Genomic DNA, 21,564 nt, shown 5'->3' on the forward strand with positions numbered 1-21,564 from the left:
TGGACTATTTTATAGGCAGTTTTAATATGACTATATTTGGTTTTGAAACATAGCTTCAACACATCCTGATAAGTGATATAATAATCAGAAGATTTTTAGCAGTTTTGTGTGTATTTGTGATTTGAGTTGACTTAAAAACTATTTGATTCAAAAGCATCCCCCATTCTCCTTGACAAGAAATTTTATGTGTTAAAACACTAGTGGTTTCAAAAATGCAAGTAGAGCCTCCTTTTGAATTCTAAGATAATGGTGACCACTCTTCAGATTTCTGGAAGGAGATTATCACAGTGCTTAGAATGTTAAATTTTAAATCTTTAAATCTCATCTTATATTTAATACTTCAAAAATCTCCCTGTAACCAGAAGCTACACCCATGAGAATACTGGTAAGGATTTGTATATTATTATATCTCATGGATTTCTTATTCACAGTATATTAGAGACTATAAAATATGTTTCATTAGAGAAGGGAATGAATATTTATTATTGTGGCATTGAAAAGCTTAGGACCTTGGAGTCAGATCAAAGAACATCTACTTGTCATAAACTAATGGTAAGTGTATGTAATATATAAGAGGAAGGAAGATTTTCCCCAACCTTACAACTTTCATTATATTCACCGATCTGTTCTTCATATCTTTAATTCATTCCATTTAGAACCACAAAGGCTTTTCACAAAATATTTTATTTTGATATACAAAATGGAAAAATGGATCTTTTTTCCTTTTGTTTAAGCGTTAAGTTCTCATTGAAGAAACTCACGTGGAATAAGCTTTACAATAATGAGTACATTTGTGAATAAATTATCACTTAAACATCTAATACCTGAAAGCAATTTGTTTATGTGGATTTTAATTTATGCATTACTGTTATTTTCTCCCGATAGAATATACACCAGATGGATGTTGAGAAAATGGATTGAGTGAGACAATATATTTTTTAAAGGTGCTTTTTGCCCAAGTAAATCCATTCAAATTACCTTACCAAGAGTTTAGGTCTAAGAAGATGAGAATCAGCTATATCAATAACTTTAACTATTGAAGAGACTATATAATGGTTAGGGGACAGCTATTTATAGGTCGCTTGCATTTCTGTATATGTTGGGAGGCACTGGTTGCCCTTGTTTCAGACAATCTTTTCAAGAAAGTCTGTGTAGCAAACAGCCTTAGAAGATATACGTAACATCTCCGGAGCACAGGGAAGGCACACTTACTGCATCTTATACAAGATTCGGATTCCTGAAGCACTGGGTTCCTCTCCTGCAACACAACTCACCGCATGTTCTGGTGTCACCTGACCCTCTTCATGTCACTCTGTGGTTACTGGGGCATGGGTAACCAGTGTAAGAAAATGCAGATCCTTCAGCTATAGCTATTGCTGTGAGTAATAAAGTTCTTTTTTTCTTACCTGAGAGCCTCGTGTTTTCTGCCAGCATCCATGAAACTGTGACAGGCTAACTCGTTAGCTTGCAAGAAGGATAAAAATCTTAGCTGCTACATAGTTCTTGACAGCAGCCACATATCTCTACTTGCGAATCTGTCCATTTCCTACTTGCAAACAAAAAGCAAACAAAATGAGCCTTTAAAATAGCCTTTAAGAGGTGTAAAATTGATAACGTTTAAATTTTTTGCTCCTATTTTGTTTTACGATAAATTTTAAATGTATCACCAGTTTGAACTTATTCAAATCATTTAAGTATCTTCAAAATATCATTAAAAAGTGACAGTGGAAGTAAATAAAAGAATATACCTTTGATATCAGTATTTATCAAAGTGACACTACTTGTAGCACTGCATTCATTTTTCAACAGATCAACCCCGTTGATGTTAGGTAATGATGATAAAAGTAAACTCATTGTTAGATATACATTATTTTACTTATCTATGTTCATATTTTTTATTTTACATATTGTCAAAACTGTAAGAATAATATATATGTGTATGTATTATATATCCACATAATTTATATAAATATATATAATTTATAAAATATGCATAATTTATAAATATAATTGATAATTATATAATTCATATATAAATATAAGTTTATATATTTTGATATTATTCATATAGTTACGGTATAAAAAATTTCTTTGTATTTTATTCACATATATTTGGGGAGAATATAGCGACATCACTATAAGCTCCTTTGTTAATTACCTACCTGAATTTCTTCTGTGTTTGAGGAAGCATGAACAATTTAAAAATGTAGAAAACAAATCATTTTACTCGTAATTTGCACTGATTATCTTATATAATTATCTAAAATAGTTGTATAAGATTATACACAAGAATATGGGGGGAAAAAGATATTTAATTACTGAAAATTTTCATGACTTTCTGTCATAAGCTCATCTTATCCCCTTCCTCATATCTTTTTTCTTTTTAGTTCTAGGTACTGCACAATTTTAAACATGCATTCCTGTGAAGGCGAGCAGACACGCAGTTTTACACCCAGGCATGATGCTGCAGATACTGTCACTGAGTTCCGTGTGTACATGGCAGGAGTATTACGAATTCCAAGTCATAGTTATCTGTACTACTGTAGTGCTACTAGAGCAGGGAATATCTTCTCTCTGGCTTTTTCATCAATATCAGGATTAATTCATTGGCCTCGATGTTGACCAGAATAACGGCGCTGGTGGGGTTACAGTTCTGGACAATATGGCAAAGTTACTTCTATCACCGAAGAAGGATTAGCCTGAGGAATACATAGGTACAGTTTTAGTCAATCATTTTTATGCAGTTGCACTTGATGTCATTATGGGAAACTTGGAAGCTAGAGTACATTTTTGATACTTTAAGAAACTTTTCTAGCTCAGCAGGCTATAAATACTGGTAAATGGCCTTCATACATAGTATTAGCATGACTCCATGCTTAGGATTAGACTCTAAAAACCCAAACGTAAGTAAACATAAAAAAAGAGACTTTTTGACATTCACTACAGTGCTATTAGTTTGAGGATGTCTGAAGTCTGTGCTTCTTCTATTATTCCTGTCTTCAGTCCTGGAAACTCGAAAAAGGCAATGCTAACATTTGTCGCTAATTGCTAAGCACTATGCTAAAAAAAACCAGATAAGTAAAAAATCAAAACAAAAATGTCGATGGTTATAGCTGTTATATAATAACTGAAGTGTTTACTTATTCTTTAAAACTAATGTTATATAGCCAAAAATCTCAACTCAATCCCTAGAGACAGATATAGAAACAGAGTTAGTAATTGGTTAAGACTTAAAAAATGGGACAGAGATTAATGATGTGGTGAATATTAGTGCATGAAATAATGTTAGTGAAGTAGTGACCATAAGGTGCTGAGTTGTGGCCCCCCTCCAGGGCCACCTGTTAAGATTCAGCAATCACTCCACAGATGCTGTGCTTATAGTTGCCTCAAAAGGCCACACCGGAAACCGAGGCCAGCTGCCTCTAGTGTGAGTCTAGGTGCTGCTCAGCAAGGCGCATCTGAGCCGCTGAGGATATACCTGGATGTGGCTTGGGTGGGGCCCGGATTGGGGAAGGCAGGGTTTCAGGGAATCCTCTGGGCAGAGCGACCTCTGTTACCCAGTTCAATGAGGTCTTGGCTATGGCGGTGCTGTGTCCGCGCACTGGGAGTGAGGAGGGCTCAACAGGGAACAATGGATACTGCCAGCATTTGTGTACCAAGTGAGCCAAACCTCTGGCCCTCACTCCAACAACTCAGTGTCCCCTTGTAAGTTCCCGGTTCCCCCAGAGCAGCCAGCCCAGTGCTAGTGCTCAGAGCAGCAGGTCTGTTGCCACAAAAATCTGCTTGTGGACACGGCCCCTTTAAGAAGCGTCTGCCAATGCCGCAGCTTCAATCTCACTCAGCCACTCGCGTCAGGCAGCCCCGCATCCTCGCCCTGTCCTACCTTCTGCCTTTGCAGGGTGCTTTCTTGGACTTCTCTCTACTTGTATGGCTTGTTCATCTAGATCCCAGAATGTCATTCAATGTTCTCCTATGGACTGGGAGGGATGTGAAAGAGATTACAAAGGAGCATGAGGATTTTTCTTTGCTGCTGTTCCTTGTTTCTGTCACAACCTTGATTTGGTCACCAGAGGGATGAACAGAGTTTTGAAGCACTCCCAGGAGTAGCCTATTTTGAGCAAAATACCACCTACCTGTGAGGTGAACAGTCAAAAAGATTATCTTTTTAAACAGGGTCTGGGTAATATACAAATTTCTCACATAATACATTTTACTCTCTTCTTTGGGGCATATGCCTCAGGTCACATAAATGTGTTTGTCATAAGTTGATTATTCTCTTGTCTAAAATAATTTACTGAAGATTTCCTGTACTTTTATGGTAATTATATAGTAATGTGCTTCTATTATGGTAATAATAAATGCTTATTAGTAACACCATACATGGTTAAATTACCTATATGTTTTTAAATGGTTCTGACTTCAAAAATTACTCATCTAAAACTTATATAGCCCTAATTACAAAGCCTTGTTACCTTGTTCTTTTTGTTATTGTGATATTTGGGATCGAGTCAATAATGACTAACAAATATTAGGAATCAATTCTAGATAAAGGAGTAAGGTGAGCCCTAAAATGTCTAAGATAGAAAGATCAGTTGAAGAAAATATGTACAATACTATTACAGGCATGCGAAAAGTGAAAATACATGTAAAATTACTCAAACATTTGGTATATGCAAAACAAAGAAAATTAACTAATATTTGACTTATGTTTTATCAATGAGTTAAATGAAGTGGGTACTTAATAAAATTGGGCATTGATATTTACTTAAAGATCATTTTGTTCCATTCCAAATCATATTTGTACTCTTATTCTTATGTAATATTCATAGAGCATAGTCACAAAACACAAGGGTACATATGCATCTATATGTGTGTGTGTGTTTGTGTGTGTTACCCATTCTCTATCAAGATATTATTCTGCCACCTTACAAAAACCAGTCATGCCTTTCCCAGCTAATTCCAATAGATTATCTTCACTTTGCTCCTCTTCACAGTTCTGATGTCAACTATAGATTAGATTGGCTTATTCTAGAATTTTTAACAGCTTGTAACTGACATACGATGGACTGCATATATTTAAAGTGCACATCTGAAAAGTCCTGGCATATGTATACATTCACATAACCACCACCACAATCAACATAATGAAAACATTTATCACCCCCAAAAGGTTCCTCATGCTCCTTTGTAATCTCTTTCACATCCTTCCCAGTCCACAGGAGAACACTGAATGACATTCTTGATGTCATTATACATTAGTTTTCATATCCTACAATTTTATATAAATGAGATAATAAAGTATGTGCTATTTTGTCTGGCTTCTTTCACTTAAAATAATTTAGGGATTCATGCATGTTATCAATAGCTTATTCCTTTTACTATTAAACAAAATTCCATTGTATGTATATTTCACAGTTTATCTATTCAACTGTTGGCAGACATTTGAGTTATTTCCAATTTTTTACTATAACAAATAATGGACTTTCATATACACATCTTTGCATGGGCATATTTTCATTTTTCTCAGGTAAATACCTGGTAGTAAATAGCTAAGTCATATTGAAGGTATAGGGTTAACTTTTTAAAGAAACTTCCAAACTATTTCACAAAGTGGGTGCACCAATTTATATCCCCATCAGCAATGTATGAGAGTTCCTTCACACCCTTGGCAATATTTGGTGTGATCGATCTTGTTACCATGCATATTCTAATATGCATGTAGTGGTATCTCATCGGGATTTTAATTTATTCCCTAATGATTGATGATGTTGAGCATCTTTTTATATGCTTCTTTGACATTCAGAACTGCCTTTTGGTGAATTACCAGTTCAAATCTTTTGACTATTTATAATGGGTTGCTTTCTTCATACTGATGTCTGAAAGTTCTTTATAAATGCTAGATACAAGTCCTTTATCACATATATGTTTTGAAAATATTTTCTCCCACTATTTTCATTCTCTTAGCAGTGTCTTTTGAAGAAGAGATGTTTTTAATTTTAGTGAAATCCAATTTATAAATTTGTTACTTTATGAATTGTCCTTTTGGAGTTGTAGCTAAGAAATCTTTGCCTAACCCAAGAATCCCACATTTTTTCTTCTATGTTTCCATCTGGAAGTTTTATAGTTTTGGATTTTACATTTAGATTTGTAATCCACTTTTTGTTAATTTTTTTATATAGTGAAAGAAATCTATCAAAGTTTGTGTGTATGTATTTCCAACTGTTCCAGTATCGTTTTTTGAAAAGACTATCCTTTTTACACTGAATTGCCTTTTACCACTGTTGACAATTAGTTGCCTGTAAATATTAGGGTCTATTGCTGGTCTCTCTATTCTGGTCCATTAATCTATTTGTCTATCTTTACAAAAATGCTACACTGTCTTGATTATTGTAGTTTATAATAAGTCTTGGAATCAGGTAGTGTTAGTCCTCCACATTTCTCTTTCAAAGTCATTTTGACAATTCTTAGTCCATTGTATTTCCATACAAATTTTACAGTGTATCAATTTCTTTAAAAAAGCCTGATGGGAATTTTATGGGGATTTTGTTGAAGTTTGATAACATCTCTTTTTATCACGAATTGATATTGATTTTCATAAAACATTTTTTATCAACTTAGATGTTTTACTCATTTAATCTGTCAGTGTAGTATGCCAGTCTTGCACTTACTTGCCCTCAGACTATTTCTTACTCTTTCCCTGCTCTGCTTGCTGGTGTTCAGGAGATAACTCTAGCAGGCTGCTACTCCTATGTTTTCTAGTATTTGGTTGTTATTATGGTTCAGGCAACAAGGACACTGGCAGATTATAGTCCAAGAGGACAGGAATTGCCAGAGTTTTTACTTTTTTCTCTCTCTGAATCAGGTGGCTTCTCCTTCAATGGCTACATCTTCATGGTTCTAGCCCCCATTATACTGGTTAACTATGGCTCTAGACCCTGTTGACCCCAACTCCCAGTCTCCAGTAACATTACCTCCTTTTTGTCCCTCTATGGGTGTGACTTCTTCAGTTGCTAAGTATTGGTTTCCCTGACTCTACTCTGTTTGACTTCTCCATCACTTGAGTAACAAATTTCTTGCATTGAATTCCGAATTAAACTTTTAGAATAAGTTGTTTTCCTGACTAATCTCTGACAGTTGCACTTAGGTTATTACGTTGTTTGATTTTCTAATGTGAAACCTTCTTTTAATTCCTAGGAAAAACTCAACTCAGTCACAAGCAGTTATGTGTTCAAGTCTCTTATATTATATATAACCAAAACAAAAATAAGTAAAACACCCTTGTGGCCCTGAAACCTTCTCTAAATAATTGTTTTTCTCCTCTTCACATCTTTCTCAAAAATTATTTTTGCACTTGCTAGTATTTGTGCATGTATTCAAAAAAATTCTAAGAGCATAAAGAATACAGAGACATATTCAGCTTATAAAAAATTCCAGCACTACACCTAAAGTTCTATAGCATATATGACAAACAGCCAAGTGATACTCAGAGGCTCTATAGCCTTAAATAAATTTATTTTTTAAATGGTGCAACCACTATAGAAAAACAGTATGAATGTTCCTCAAAAAATTAAAAATAGAACTACTATATGATCCAGAAATTCCACTTCTGGGTATTTATACACACTCAGTGTTACACACACAAATACTAACTCAAAAAGATATATGAACACCCACGTTTATCACAGTATTATTTACAATATCCAAGACATGGAAACGACCTAAATGTCCACTGATGAATGGATTAAAAAATGTGATATATATTATATATAATACATGGATTATATGTATTATATAATATATAATATATAAAATATATATTTTTCAGCCATAAAAGGAAGGAAATCTTACCACTTGCAACGATATGGATGGACTTTGAGGGCATGATGCTAAGCGAAATAAGTCAGACAGAGAAAGCCAAATAGTGTGTGATCTCACTTATATGTGGAATATAAATAGACAAAGTACTCATAGATACAGAGAACAGACTGGCGGTTGCCAGAACCAGGGGGTGGAGGGTGGGAAAAATTGGTAAAAGTAGTCAAAGGTTACAAACTTTCATTTATAAATAAATAAACCTAGGGATGTAATGCACAGCTTGGTAGCTATAGTTAATAATACTCTATTATGTATTTGAAAGTTACCAAGAGGGTAGATCTTAAAAGTTCTCATCATGAGTAAAAAAATTGTAACTATGCGTGGTGATGGATGTTAACTGGACTTATTGTGGTGATCATTTCACAATACATACAAATATTGAATCATTATGTCGTACACCTGAAACTAATATAATGTTATATGTCAATTATATCTCAATTTTTAAAATCCATTTAAAAGAAAAGAAAGCGTAAAAACCATAAGAACAAGAAATTGGGGGAAATTACAGGCTAATTTGAAAAAGAACTAAAATAATATCTAGAAATAAAAATATAGTTATTGAAATTAAAATTTCAAAGGACAAAAAATATTTAAAATATGTAAAAATTTCAAGAAACTAAGGAAAGAATATCACATTAAACTTAAAGAAATAGAACACAGGAAATAATGAAGAAAAATACAGAAAAATGATGAATTAGAAGACAATGGAGCCAGCTAACAAAAGCCTATTCTTTGAAAAAATTGATGTAGTTGACAGTTTTATAGGTATCATGAATTACAAATGAAAGGAACAGAAGTGAGTGATATTAGTTAAATAATTTTGTACAAAATATAGGCACAGAAGAATTTAAATATTATAGAAGAACATGATAAATATCATTACCAAATGGTGGACAAGGATAGGTTTCTACATAAAGATACAATTCATCTAATAAATTCAGAAAGAATGATAGAAATAGAAAATTAACATTGTATAACCTTAGTTAATAGATAATTATTCTAATCTTCAAAGACTGCAAAATTCAACACAATGGGAGACAGGTATTAGGTTCCTTGTAATAAAAGTTCACAATATCATCTATAAAGTGGTCTTTCCAAAAAAAAAAAAAAAAGGGAAAGAAAAAAGTAGTTAAAAGTTAAACCTTAAGCTAATTAAACTTCTACTTATTTAAAGAAATACAGGGAGAGGACATCAGTGTTGCAATCAGCAAAATCCAGCAAAACTGGACAGAACATAAGATGCGTGTGTGTTTTTTTAATGAAAAAATGACAAGGAGAGGGGGGTAGGATATATAAATTATTTGACATAAAAAGCAGTGACAATGAATAGACTTTGTTTGACCCTAATTTAAGGAAAAAAAAACATTTTTAAAAATGTCGGGGAAATGTGAAAAATAACTGGAGGTTTGATTACACTGAGTAGTTAATTTTTAAGGTGAGATTTGTGTAATTGGTTTATGCTGCATAAAGAGTGCTTATATTTTAGAAATAGGTACTGAAATATTTAAAAATGAAATGGTATGATATCTAGGATTTGTTTTTATTATTTCAGTGGCAGAGCTGGGGGTAGGTATGGGTAAAGATGGAACCAGATTGGCCATGTATTTGATGATTGTTGATTCTGATGTCAGGTATATTAGTTTTATTATATTATTCTCTCAACTGTTGTATATGTTTGAGAGTTTCTACGATAAATAGAACATATATGTAGCCATTAAATTGTAAACCCCAAGTGAAAATAGACCATTATTTAGAAAAAAAAATATTAATTATCAAATTGGTCCAAACAGAAATAAAAAACTGGTATTGAGAAATACACACTAAAACTGTCCTCAAAACTCCAGCCAACTTCAAGTGTTTCAGGACAAGGCAGTTAGGGGCCAGTTCTACCAAATCATAAGCAAAAAATTAACCACCATCTTATGTAAACACACCCAAAGCATACAAAAGATGGGAAAATTTTCAACTCATTTTCCCAGGCCAGCACTCCTTGATAATAAAACCAGCTGAGGACAACGTGAAAACAGCACTCAAGCTATGCTCACCCACGTACAGGCAAAGATCCTATAAATTCACAGAAAGTTCAATTAGAAGTGAATTAAATGGGAAAAAAACTGTTGCATTAACAGATAAGATTTAAAAAGGCATTTGATTATGTACTGAAGCATAGAAAAAACTTTTGAAGCAAAATTCAGCACAAATACATAATACCATTTAGCAACTAACATTAGAAGGGAACTTTCATTTCCTAAAATCTATAGCAAGCAAACTTAAATGTGAAATGTGAAATGTTAGTAGCATTCTCATTAATGAAAGGAACAAGACATAGCAGTATGTTACCAATTCTACTGTTCAAAACTGGACTCGAATGCATCGTCAGAGGATAAAAATACAAAAATAAATAAAAGCTAGAAATAGTTTCTAAAAAATGGAAATTATTTGTTGTAAATATGATCATTTTAGAAAAACCAAAGGAAAAGGCCACGGATTATTCAAATGAATAAGTGACTTCAGAAAGCTGGTATACAGACGATAGTAAAACGAAGAGCCTTGCTGTACAAAGCAGTAATTATTAGAACGCATATACATTTGTTAAGAACGACAGTCAAAATGAATTTCACTGCACTGTGCAATGTTAGATAAGATCAAAAGATCTGTAGAAAGTAGATCTTTTTGAATAGAAAGTTAACAAAAGTCTAAGTCTGACTAGTTAAGAGATCCCATCATCACTATGCATTTTCTCTGGCGGCTTGGAAATTTTCCTCGCTTGCTTTACCTTGTGCTGCAGCTTCTTGATCTCACATCATGCCTAGGACGCGGACTCACTGTCTGCAAGGGGCTTAAGTTGAGAAACGGTCTGGAGCTTACAGGAAGATGATATTTCCAAAGAAGTCTTAGCTTAAGAACCAAGAGCCACGTTTGGACCTGGCCCAGAAGAGAGTGCTTTGCATACTACGCATACCAAAACAGAGGGGGCGCCACAGCCTTACGCTCCCAGGGAGGCCCGGGGCGGAGATCCGGATGTGTGGCACACTGACTTCCGTCTCTGGCATCCGCGGGAGGTGAGACCTTGTGTGAGAGGAGCGACGTCCAGTCACTGGAGAGAAGAGTCCCGTTTTTAAAGGCCAGGGGTGAGGTGAGGATATTGAGTAAGGTTTAAGGGAACCCCTTATACCAAAAGACAGAAAGACCCATAGTCCTGCCCTATCGTCATCCTTAGAACGTTCCTGACAGGAATCGCCCAACCCATTGCCCTCTGAATTCTGGGAACTCAAGAGAATTAATAGCCTTGGACCAGGGGAGGGTCAGCATCAAGCCCAGATAGAGGATTCCAGGTTCTATTGTGAGTCAATGAAGAACATTATGAAAGTTTGGAACATGGAACGTCCCTCCCCTGCCGTCAGCCTTTGAAAACCCCAGGCAGGGGTGGCTGGACAAGGCACACGCGACTTCCCGGCCCGGCCGCTCCAGGAGGTGAGGGTATTTGACTAGGTGCCTGCCCTCTGGCCAAACTCCTCCCGTCATAGAGGCAGCTCCACAGAGCCCCGCCCCTGCCATCAGCCCTGGGAGACCCCAGGCAGGGACGGCTGAACGTGGCACACCGCACTTCCGCATCTGGCCGCTCCAGATGAGGGTATTTGACCAGGATGTCTGCCTCAGGCCAGTTGCTGCCAGGAGTCAATGAATGACCCTATTTAAGTTGTGGAGGAAACCACCCCCTTAGAACAGTGGAGGCCCGGTAGAGCCCAGACCCTATTGTCAGCCCTGAGAGACCACTGGTATGGCAATAAGGCCTAGATGTCCCTTTACTTTACCTTTTCGTGGGAGCAGGGTGGAGAGAGGGGTTCATAAAAGCCTTGGTCTAAGGTTAGATGATTCAGGTTAGCAGAGAGAGGGGTCCTTGAGGTGGCTTTGAGTTTAGTTCAGAACCTTGAGCAAGGACTGAGGAGAATTCCTCCTTTAGGACAAAGGAGCTCCACAGAGTACAAACCCTACTGTAAACCCTGGTGGCCCTTTAGCATGGGTATCAGGGTAAGATATCTACCTCACTTTATCCTTAGTAGTCACAGGGAGATGAGGATCCTGCTAGAAGGAGGTGACCCACACCCTTCTAGAAGTCCAAGTGAGGCCTGAGGGGGCTACACAGTCAGGCCCTTCATCTGTGCTCAGCACTGGGGAGATCTTTCATTCTGAGTCCCCACCCCCACCCCACATATTCCAGGATATCCGGTGGATGAGAGCGTTAGCCTGATTATTATAAGCCTCAAGTCTGCCAGGCAGTCAAGGGGAGGAGCCATGATAAGTAACCTGAAGATTGAGGGGGCTGCTCATCACAGAGCAGGTGTTTCACAGAGCCCTACAGGTGATGCCATCCCTGGCAGAGGTCCCTGGGGAAGATATGTTAAACTGAGGCCTTCCTAAACTCCTCTTCATGACTTTTCAGGGATGTGAGGACCTTGCTCAGAAGGAGCAGTCCCAGGCCCTCTAAGAAATAAAGGCGAGGACTCTAAATGAGGAGTGAAAACCCTAATTATCACAGGATGGAGATCTCTGCCACAGAGCTCTGTCACTGCTGTCATCCCAAGGTATCCCCTAGGCAGGTGTGCTCAGATGAGGTTTCCTCTCATTTCTTCCTCCAGGATGTCAGGGAGGTGAGGGCTTTGGAATGACGGATCGGCATCAAAGCAGTTGAACAGAGAGAGGACCTCTGGTCCTGCCATAAGTAGAGGTAATGAGCCTGCATTTGAACTGGGAGAAACACCTCATATTCAAGAACAGAGAAGGTTCCACAAGGCCTGGACTTGCCAAACCCTTTATCAGCTCCAATAAGATTCAGGCAGGGATGGAGAGCTGCATGCTAAGGGGAATTCTAGTAACTTTCACAGGGTTCACAGGGGAAAGAAAACTCAGAGAACATGAGGCTTGTAGGTTCCTAAGCAGTGCCCTTAAGTCAACCTGCAGAAATGACAATCGATAAAGCCAAAGGTGGGATTTCCCTACTAAAGATATCACACCATTTCATCCTCTTCCTTCCAGGTCATTGAATAATTTGTCCTCTTTCCCATACTCTTGCCTGCTGTCCCTGACAAGTCATCATGCCTCGGGGACTGAAGAGTAAACTTCGTGCCCGTGAGAAACGCCGCCAGGCCCAAGAAGAGTCCACGGATCCAGTGGGTGCTCAGGGGGAAGAAGAGTCTCCTTCTTCCCTATCTCCTGGTTTCAGGGATCATCCCCAGGATTCATCTGCCACAGGAACATCCAGAAATCCTAGAGTGCCTGGGGGAGTCCGCTCCACCACCACTACTGCTGCAGCTGTTTCAAATGCAAGATTTAATAAAGATGCCAGCAATCAAGAGGAGGAAAGGGAAAATTCCTCACAGGCCCAGGATAACACTGAGCAGTGGTATGGAAGTGCTATAGATGAAAAGGTGGTTATGTTGGTGCATTACCTGCTGTACAAGTATCAAATGAAAGAGCCCATTACCAAAGCAGATATGATGAGAAATGTAATCCAAGTGTACAGAAGTCATTTCCATGAAATCCTCAGGAAAGCCTCTGAGCACTTGGAGCTGATCTTTGGCCTTGATTTGAAGGAAATGGATCCCAACAGGAATACCTATGTCCTCATCAACAAACTGGAACTAAGCTGTGATGAAAGAGATAACGGAGGTATACCCAAGACTGGTTTGCTGATGACTATCCTGGGCGTGATCTTCACAAAGGGCAACTGCGCCACTGAAGAGGAAGTCTGGGGAGTGCTGAATGTGATGGGGTTATTTGCTGGGAAGAAGAGTCTAATCTATGGAGAACCCAAGAAGCTAATCACAGAAGATTTTGTGCAGCAACAGTACCTGGAATATCGCCAGGTGCCGGGCAGTGAGCCTCCGCGCTTCGAGTTCCTGTGGGGCCCAAGAGCCCATGCTGAGACCAGCAAGATGAGAGTCCTGGAATTTTTGGCCAAGATCTATAATACGGCCCCCAGTGCCTTCCCATCCTGGTATAAAGAAGCTTTGCAAGATCAGGAAGAGAGAGCCCAGGCCAGAGCAGCAGCCAAGTCTCGCACTATTGCCATGGCCAAGGAGCGCTCCAAGGCCTTGGCCAGCAGGTTCTCCCACCCTAAGTGAAGTCTGAGGCAATTTATTCACTCTGTTGTTTAAAAAAAGTCCATGTTCTCATTAATGGAAGGTCAGGGTAGGGCTGGAGACAACAGAATGTTTTTTGTTCCTATGCTATGTGTTTACTTAGATAATTTTTAAATTGTTTTTCCAGTTGATAAAAGGTTTATTAGCTTCAAAATCCAAGTTTATGAATGACAGTACTAGTACTCAAATTTGTGCTGTGTATGAGATTTAAGAGTAAGAGATTATTATTTTGTAACTCAAATTGGGAAACTCTCCATCTTATTTAGTGATTTTAAACGTGACATGTCAGTAGATTAGGCATTTCCTTGGAAATGTAAAAGCAGTAAAATACTTGTGACCATAAAAAAAAATAGAGAAAAAAGTAAAAGATGACCAAAAATTGCATTCTCTATTCACTTTTAATCTACTGTTTAAAATTAAATAATATATGCCTGGATATAGAGAGAGAGAGATTCAGGAATGTAGAACTAATAACATAATAAATTATAACTGTGCACACTGTCTCATTTATTTCTTAAACATTCCTTGAGCATCTGCTCTTTGGGAGGCTTCATGCTATTTTGGGGAATGTCAAGATCAACAAGATCCACTGTGCCCATAGAATGTTAGAGTCTTGGAGCAGCTGTCACATCAAAAAGATGGTAAGATACACCCTAAGATCTTAGGACAAGTCATAAGAAGGAGAGGAGGACACAAGAGAATCCAGATGTGAGCAGTTAAATGTAAATGCCCTTAGGTAAGCCAGTTTGGGGCCTTGGGAAACTGCAAGTCCTTTGGTGTGAGTCAATTTTATATTAAGCTGGGAGGTGCGTCCAATGAGGCTGTGGGAATGGTGGGCAGGGGCCAGACCCTCAGAAGGTGTGTCCAGAATTGAGATACTAAAGCCTGGAATGGAAAATTGCTTCTAGTAGTTACTTTTGAGTCATGGGTAAGCCAGAATTTTCCATCTGGGACAATAATGGATGGGATACTGCATCCTTTCCCAGTGTCCTTTTCCCGGTGCAGTTAAGCACAGCACATGAACTATGTGTTTTAAGCACATCATCCCCAGGGGCTTCTGAGAAATAAGGGTGATATTCACAAGACATGGGTATGCTCAGAAGCCACTGTGCAAGCAATCTTTGCTCTGGCATGGGAGAGACAAGAGCCCACTACACGAAAGTTCATTTTATTAAGGGTTATCTTGTGCATAATTTATCAAACTCCAAATGAAGGCTAGATTTTTTTATGGGATTGAAATAAATGAAAATAGAGGTGGTTTGGATGGAAGGACAGTTGGAAGGGATGGAAGAAACTGGTTCTTGACACAAATTCTAGGATCCTTAAGTCTCATCCAACTGGGGAAGATTCCCCCACATCTATAATAACATATCCTCAAAAAATTATGTAGTAATTTAGTTTTACTTCCTAAGCATCATATTGGCTGATTTATTGTGCTGTATAATATAGTGCTGCATATGCTTTGATATTTCTTGGATTTAAAAAAAATAGAGCAGGTTTTGGTAGGGTCTGGGGTCAAAATAATAAAAGTAATAACTGCAAATTATTAAAGACTCAATACATGTCAGACACTATGCCAGATGCTTTCATAATCACATACATCCCAGAAGTCCCACACAGCAAGGCTTATCAAGCTCATTTAATAGAAAAGTCTCATAGAGCTTTGCAATTTTCCTGACTTCACATGGCTCACAAATGTCAGAACTGGGACCAGACCTCTGGTCTGAATTTGATTAGGGCCACTCACTGTTCCACTCCTTGAATAAAGCAGATGTACTGTCTCTTAATTCATTTCTTTTCTCACTATTCCATAATGTCTCTGGGGCAATGAAATGAAGGACCTTGTCATCAATGTACTAACCTCAGGTATAATAAGTAAAGATGGAAATGATAATTAAAAACAATTTCAGGATGGTCTGTGGGTTTAATTTACCGGGGCTCCTCTTGTTCCTAGGCACAGAGTTTCTTAAGAGCTGACTGCCTTAGTCCAAGCACTTGAGACAAGTTCCAGCACTTTTTGAATCACGTCACTCTTCCCTTAAGTCTTCTCTAGTGTGCCATCATATCCAAATCCAGATCCTGACCTGCTGCCCAGCTTAATTTCTAAGTCTGCACTCTGCTTCTAGTGGAACGAATAGCCCAGAATCACCTGCCTCTTCCTGACTTAGACCACTCTAGCTCCCTGCAGATGTCCTCTGCCTGTCCTGTCCCTGACCATGGAACCCCTCTGATAACAACAGTGCTGTCCACGTGGTTGTTTACTCCGGCAGTGAACTTTTGATGTGTGCTCATCTGCCCTGGGTGCTTCCACCGCACTCTCCAAAAAAAAAATGTTTTTTTTTCCAAATCTGCCTGTGAGTAGAGTCTGATTTGGCACAGGGTCTACTAGTTCTTGAAAGATAGATAACCCTGCAGTTAGGAGGTTTCAGAACCAGATGAGGTTAGTGAGAAAGGAGAATTTAAACTGGCGACTTAACTGGAGACTGGTCACTAAATCCATACACTGATGAATGAGCTTAACTAAGCGGCCAACAACTCAAGCCTCTCTCCTAAGTGAGATGAGAAAGGCCCGAGAAACTACTGCATAGCAACCATGACCAGATGCTGGATTCTAGCAGACCCTGTATAACTTCTCAGCAAGTTATAGTAGTTGTCTGTGGCTGCCGAAAGAAATTACCACAAATTTAGTGGTTTACAGGAGCACATATTTATGATCTCGGTAAGTACTGCCTACGTTTCTGTAGGGGAAAAGGCCGGACTGGCTCTGTGAGACTCTGAGCTTGGATTTTCACAGGACAAACTCAAGCTTTTGGCAGGCAGGCCTCCCTCTGACCCTGAGTCCTGGGAAGACTCTCCCGTCCTTTGCGGTAATAAGACTGAGGCCCTGTTTCCTTGCTGACCGCTAGCTGACTGTCAGCTGCAGCAGACATAGCATCTCTCTCCTGCCTCCAGCCAGAGAAGTTCTCTGTCGTTAGGGCTCATGTCATTATATTGGACTCACCTGGATGATTCAGATATCTTTACTTTAAATTTGGTTTCACAACCTTAGTACACCTACAAAGCAACTTGGGCAGCAAAAGGAAGAAGGAAATGCTCAGTGTATTGAGATTACAGAGGTCATTGAAAAGGTCACGCGGAAAGGTGCTATAGAGCAACAGTCCCCAACCTTTTTGACACCAGGGACTGGCATGCTAATGAGAATCTAATGCCTGATGATCTGAGGTGGCGCCGAGGCGCTGATGCTAGCATTGGGGAGCGGCTGCAAGGACAGATGGAGCTTCGCTCACCTGCCCGCTACTCACCTCCTGCTGTGTGGCCCGGTTCCTAGCAGGCCACAGACCAGTACCCGTCCGCGGGCCGGGGTTTGTAGACCCCTGCTATAGAGTGAAGAAAGTGACCCCCTCCATGCCGAGACTTACAGTGCCCTTTAGAAAATTGGTGTGGTCCTGTGTTTGAAAACACTGGTCACATAGTAGGTACTAGAACAATTTGGAGTGTAGCAAGGCAAGTTAGGCCTTCCCAGGATCTTCTCTAAGAATGAAGAGAGCTTTTGTATTCAGAGCATAAGTGCTGCACTTTACTGATCACCCACTCTGTTACTGTTGATGGAGAGGCTGCCAGTGCTCACCCACGTGTGTGTCGCTCTCCTCCCTGGGCACAGGGGGCCTATCGTCCAGTCCACTTGTATTAGAAAGGGTTTTGTGACAACCGTTGCCACTGAAATATGAACAAGAGCAAAGTTCATCATTTCCAGACCAAGGCATTTGAGAGTCAGAATGCTACTCTCATGCTTCCTGTTCAATTTGGCAGCAAGCATGCAGAGCCTGCGTTGAGATGTGGAGTCGCATGATTGGGAGTGGCCTGGACGCGTGGGCCATTTGACAGAGGACATCCTGCCTACCCATGTCAGATTTAATGTGCATGAGAAATAACTTCTTGTAGTAGTAGCACATGCAGATTTCAGTCTTCCTCTATTATGTCCACTAGCAGTTATTTATCTGAAAAACACACAGCCATTTCCGTTGTTAGTCTTACTTAAATACATTAATTACAAAAGAAATAGTGTACATTTTTCTCATGCGAAAAAATTCTAAAAATATAGAATAATCCCAATGCTGCCTCTTTACTATGGTCCTGTAAAATTCAGTCCCTACTAGAATAACCACAAAGAAAAACCTTGCGTGTGTATTTTTAAAATTTATTCTAGGTTTTTCTTACACGTATGTGCTAGAAAAACACACTGTTGGTAACTCCCTTTTAAAATGTCTCCAGTGAGCACTAAGACAAACTCCTGAGGGATGACAGCAGAGTGAGGACACCATTCTCACTCCAGCTTACCATAAATTTTTACCTCTATTGTTTCTATAGTATACCCCACTTAAGAATAATAGGTTTTACGACTCCTGCCAGAAAAGAAGTTCTTGAGGGGTTACCCTGGCATCTCTCTCCTCCTCACCATCTCCACTACCTACATGTTACATATACAGGTTTTTCAATAGACACAAACTGAGGTGTGTTTGAGGGAGTAAAGTGTGAGGCTCAGAAGGTTGAGAAGGAGTGTTTAATTGAGAGGCAAAACCAAAGCTTTTCTCATTGGAGAATGTGAACCTTAGGCTTCTCAATGGGGGACCTGAGAAGTATGAGACTTATAGCATAAACATGTACATCTTTGTGTAATATAATCATTGAGATAAATTCACATAAAATTTATTGAGTGCTTAGTAGATGCCAGAGTCTTTTCTCTGATCTCTTTTCTAATAATTTTCTGGTATCCTACTAGATAAGCACCATCATTATTCCCATTTTTCAGATGAGGAAACTAAGACACAGAGAATTTGTCCAAACTGGAAGGGGAGAATTTAAAAAGGAAAAAAAAAGGTAAGACACACTGTGAGTTTTTACTATACGTGTGTAACCATGTACATCATGTTCTGACTCTTGCCCTTGTCACTGAATAAAATATACACGGGATCTTTCTATGAGAGCACATATAAATCTAGTTCACTCTTTTAACTACTCCCTAGAATTTTAAAGTGTGTATGTGGCAAAATTAAAGCAACCATTCTCCTTCTCATGGACACATAGGTTGTTTTTCATTGGTTATTATGATTAATAGAACTGAAATATAACAACATTGAACATGGTTCTTGGGCAAATGTGAATTTATATAGGAAAGAAGTAGCAATGTGCAAATTAGATTAAAGTGGAAATAGTTTGATGATTGTAAATATTTTGAATATTTCTGAAATTGGCTTCCAATGGTGCTGTACCAATTCATATTCTCTCAAATTAATTTATGTGAATACCCTACATTCCCACAGGCATTTAATTTTATTGATTTTAAATTTGGGGCAACATTTTTGGTACAATTATGTCGTCTCAATATTATTTTTATTGGTATTTCCCTGTTTTATAATTAATTTGAGCAGAAAATAAACACAATCCCTTACTCATATGAAGCAGGATTTCTACAGTGATGTCTCGATTACAAGGATACCTCTGGGCACATGCTTTCAGAATTCTGATATGTCAATTAAATTTTCTCCTTTATTTTGAGAAGCGAAGATCTGTTAGAATGACCAGGTGCCAGGAAATGGGCCTGGACAGGAAAAGCTCAATAACTGAGGAACACCAGGAGGACTCGGGGTAGGAGTAGAGCAATTTCTAGAACCTCTGAGAGAGATCACATACTAAAACAAGTCCTGAGAGCCTGGGGCAGCTGGCAGTCAGGAACCTGTATGTAGACTTTTGCAAAAGGTAGAGAAAAGGTACCAGAAGAAGAGAAGGTGGAGAATCTGGTTGAGGGTACCAGACAACTTACATGGCTAGGCTAGGAAGACTCTGAATTATTACTACCAGCCTCTAGTTATACAGTGATTTGAGTGGACAGAGCTATTGGATGAAAGAAACAGAGGTACTCTTGATACCCCACCCTCCTTTAAAATGCCCCCTGCCTACTATCAGACAGAGGACAGCTGGCTCCCATTACCCATCAAGTGCTGTTATTCATGGAATCTAGGAGAGGTGCATCTCTTCATTACTCTGGGCGTTCCGTGCATCCTCGCTAGTGTACCAGGGCTGAGAATTATCTTGATGCCTGTGATGTAGAGGGCTATTTCTTCCTCTTTGTATGTGGCCCTCCTGCCTCTGAGGTTGAGGCTGTGCAAGTGGGTGGGATTGATTGGTGATATGGGGCAGTTAAAATAGGGCAAGTATTACCAATGAGTAGTGGAAGGGGGTGTGCAGCTGCAAGGAGGATGGAATTGCAGGGGGAATTCCCTAAGGCTAACTATCTCAGTGATGTGGAGTAAGGGGCTGAGTGTGGAAGTGTCTTGAAAAACAGTTCAAGTGTTATTCCCTCAGATTGTCTCCCATAGTTCCTGACTCCTTTGCCCAGCAGAGGGCAGTTGTACTTTAGTTATGTTTGGTGGTCTATGTTGCTACTAGATACTGACTGGAGTAGGGGGCTTGCCTACAACGCAAACATTTACAAGGTGAATGGAGAAACACTGCAAGGGGTGTAGTTCCTTGTTAAGTTGCCTAAGGGTGACAGATGTATGTGGAGTCCAAACCTGTATCTTTTTTACTGTACTAACTCCAACTCGATTGACTTATAATTGAAAACAAAATGTTACCTTCAGTAGACCAAATGCTTGAATAAACCAGATGTCTGATCAATAAATAGTTTTCATGCTCGGAATTTCAGGTTTTAGTACACTAGCATAGCTTGATCTTATTCCTTACTACAAGGAAGCTTAATAGCAATGTGATTTAAGGTTTTGTTTATTTTTCATTTCTTAAGAGGGGGACGTGAGTGATATAATTCATAGATACCTTTAGAATCCATTGCCAATGGTATAGATAACCCCATTGCCTTTCTTTTTCTTTTTTCCCCCAAATATATTTTATTCTTTGTTTTTATTTAACTCGAAATAGCTAATAACAAAGACAATTAAAAAATTGTCTCTGACACTTGACTATTCAGTTATTTTTGGTTGATGACACTTGATTATTTAGTTCTTACTTATTTCTAACATGTAGTAAGACATCTTTCAAATAACATGACTCAATTGTTAGTTTTGAATCTAGACAGTCTTCTCCTACACAGAAGCCTATTAAAACTTATAGCCATGAACAGGCTAGCCATTATTTAGTTTTCAATGAAATGCCCAAATACCTACATGCATATATGCTTGTATCTTTTACTACTCAAAATATGAATGTCTTTAAGATATGCTGTGGAATCATATCATAAACACATTTACCTTACATTAATTCAATAATTCAGTGAAAAAGAAACAATGAGGAAATAACAGTAAATCCTGCGGCCATACTGCCTATTCAATGAATGGACATTGAGTAAACCAAGTTGAGTGTTGTCACTGTGGTATTACCTCAGTCACTTTCAGTTCACATCCTGGCTCTTAGAGGGCAAGCATCTTGCAGGGGTAAATGTGATTTTAGAGTTTAAGGGGGTGTGTGTGTGTGTGTGTGTGTGTGTGTGTGTGTACAAAATAGCCCCTAAACGAATACCAACAATTTCAAT

The 21,564-nt window shown here is 38.6% G+C and overlaps 1 protein-coding gene across 1 annotated transcript; it reads left to right on the forward strand.

Moving 5' to 3' along the window:
• The first annotated feature begins 12,971 nt into the window (after window positions 1–12,971).
• On the forward strand, window positions 12,972–14,000 carry LOC107502953 (melanoma-associated antigen B10-like). The gene has a single exon (XM_016130728.1). The coding sequence runs from the start codon at window positions 12,972–12,974 to the stop codon at window positions 13,998–14,000; it is 1,029 nt and encodes a 342-aa protein (XP_015986214.1).
• The last annotated feature ends 7,564 nt before the right edge of the window (window positions 14,001–21,564 follow it).

This window comes from Rousettus aegyptiacus, unplaced genomic scaffold (genome assembly GCF_014176215.1).
Source record: "Rousettus aegyptiacus isolate mRouAeg1 unplaced genomic scaffold, mRouAeg1.p scaffold_m13_p_9, whole genome shotgun sequence".
Taxonomy (NCBI): domain Eukaryota; kingdom Metazoa; phylum Chordata; class Mammalia; order Chiroptera; family Pteropodidae; genus Rousettus; species Rousettus aegyptiacus.

Excerpts from the sequence above, each read along its gene's own strand:
- LOC107502953 (XM_016130728.1), top strand. The coding sequence starts at position 12,972 with ATGCCTCGGGGACTGAAGAGTAAACTTCGTGCCCGTGAGAAACGCCGC.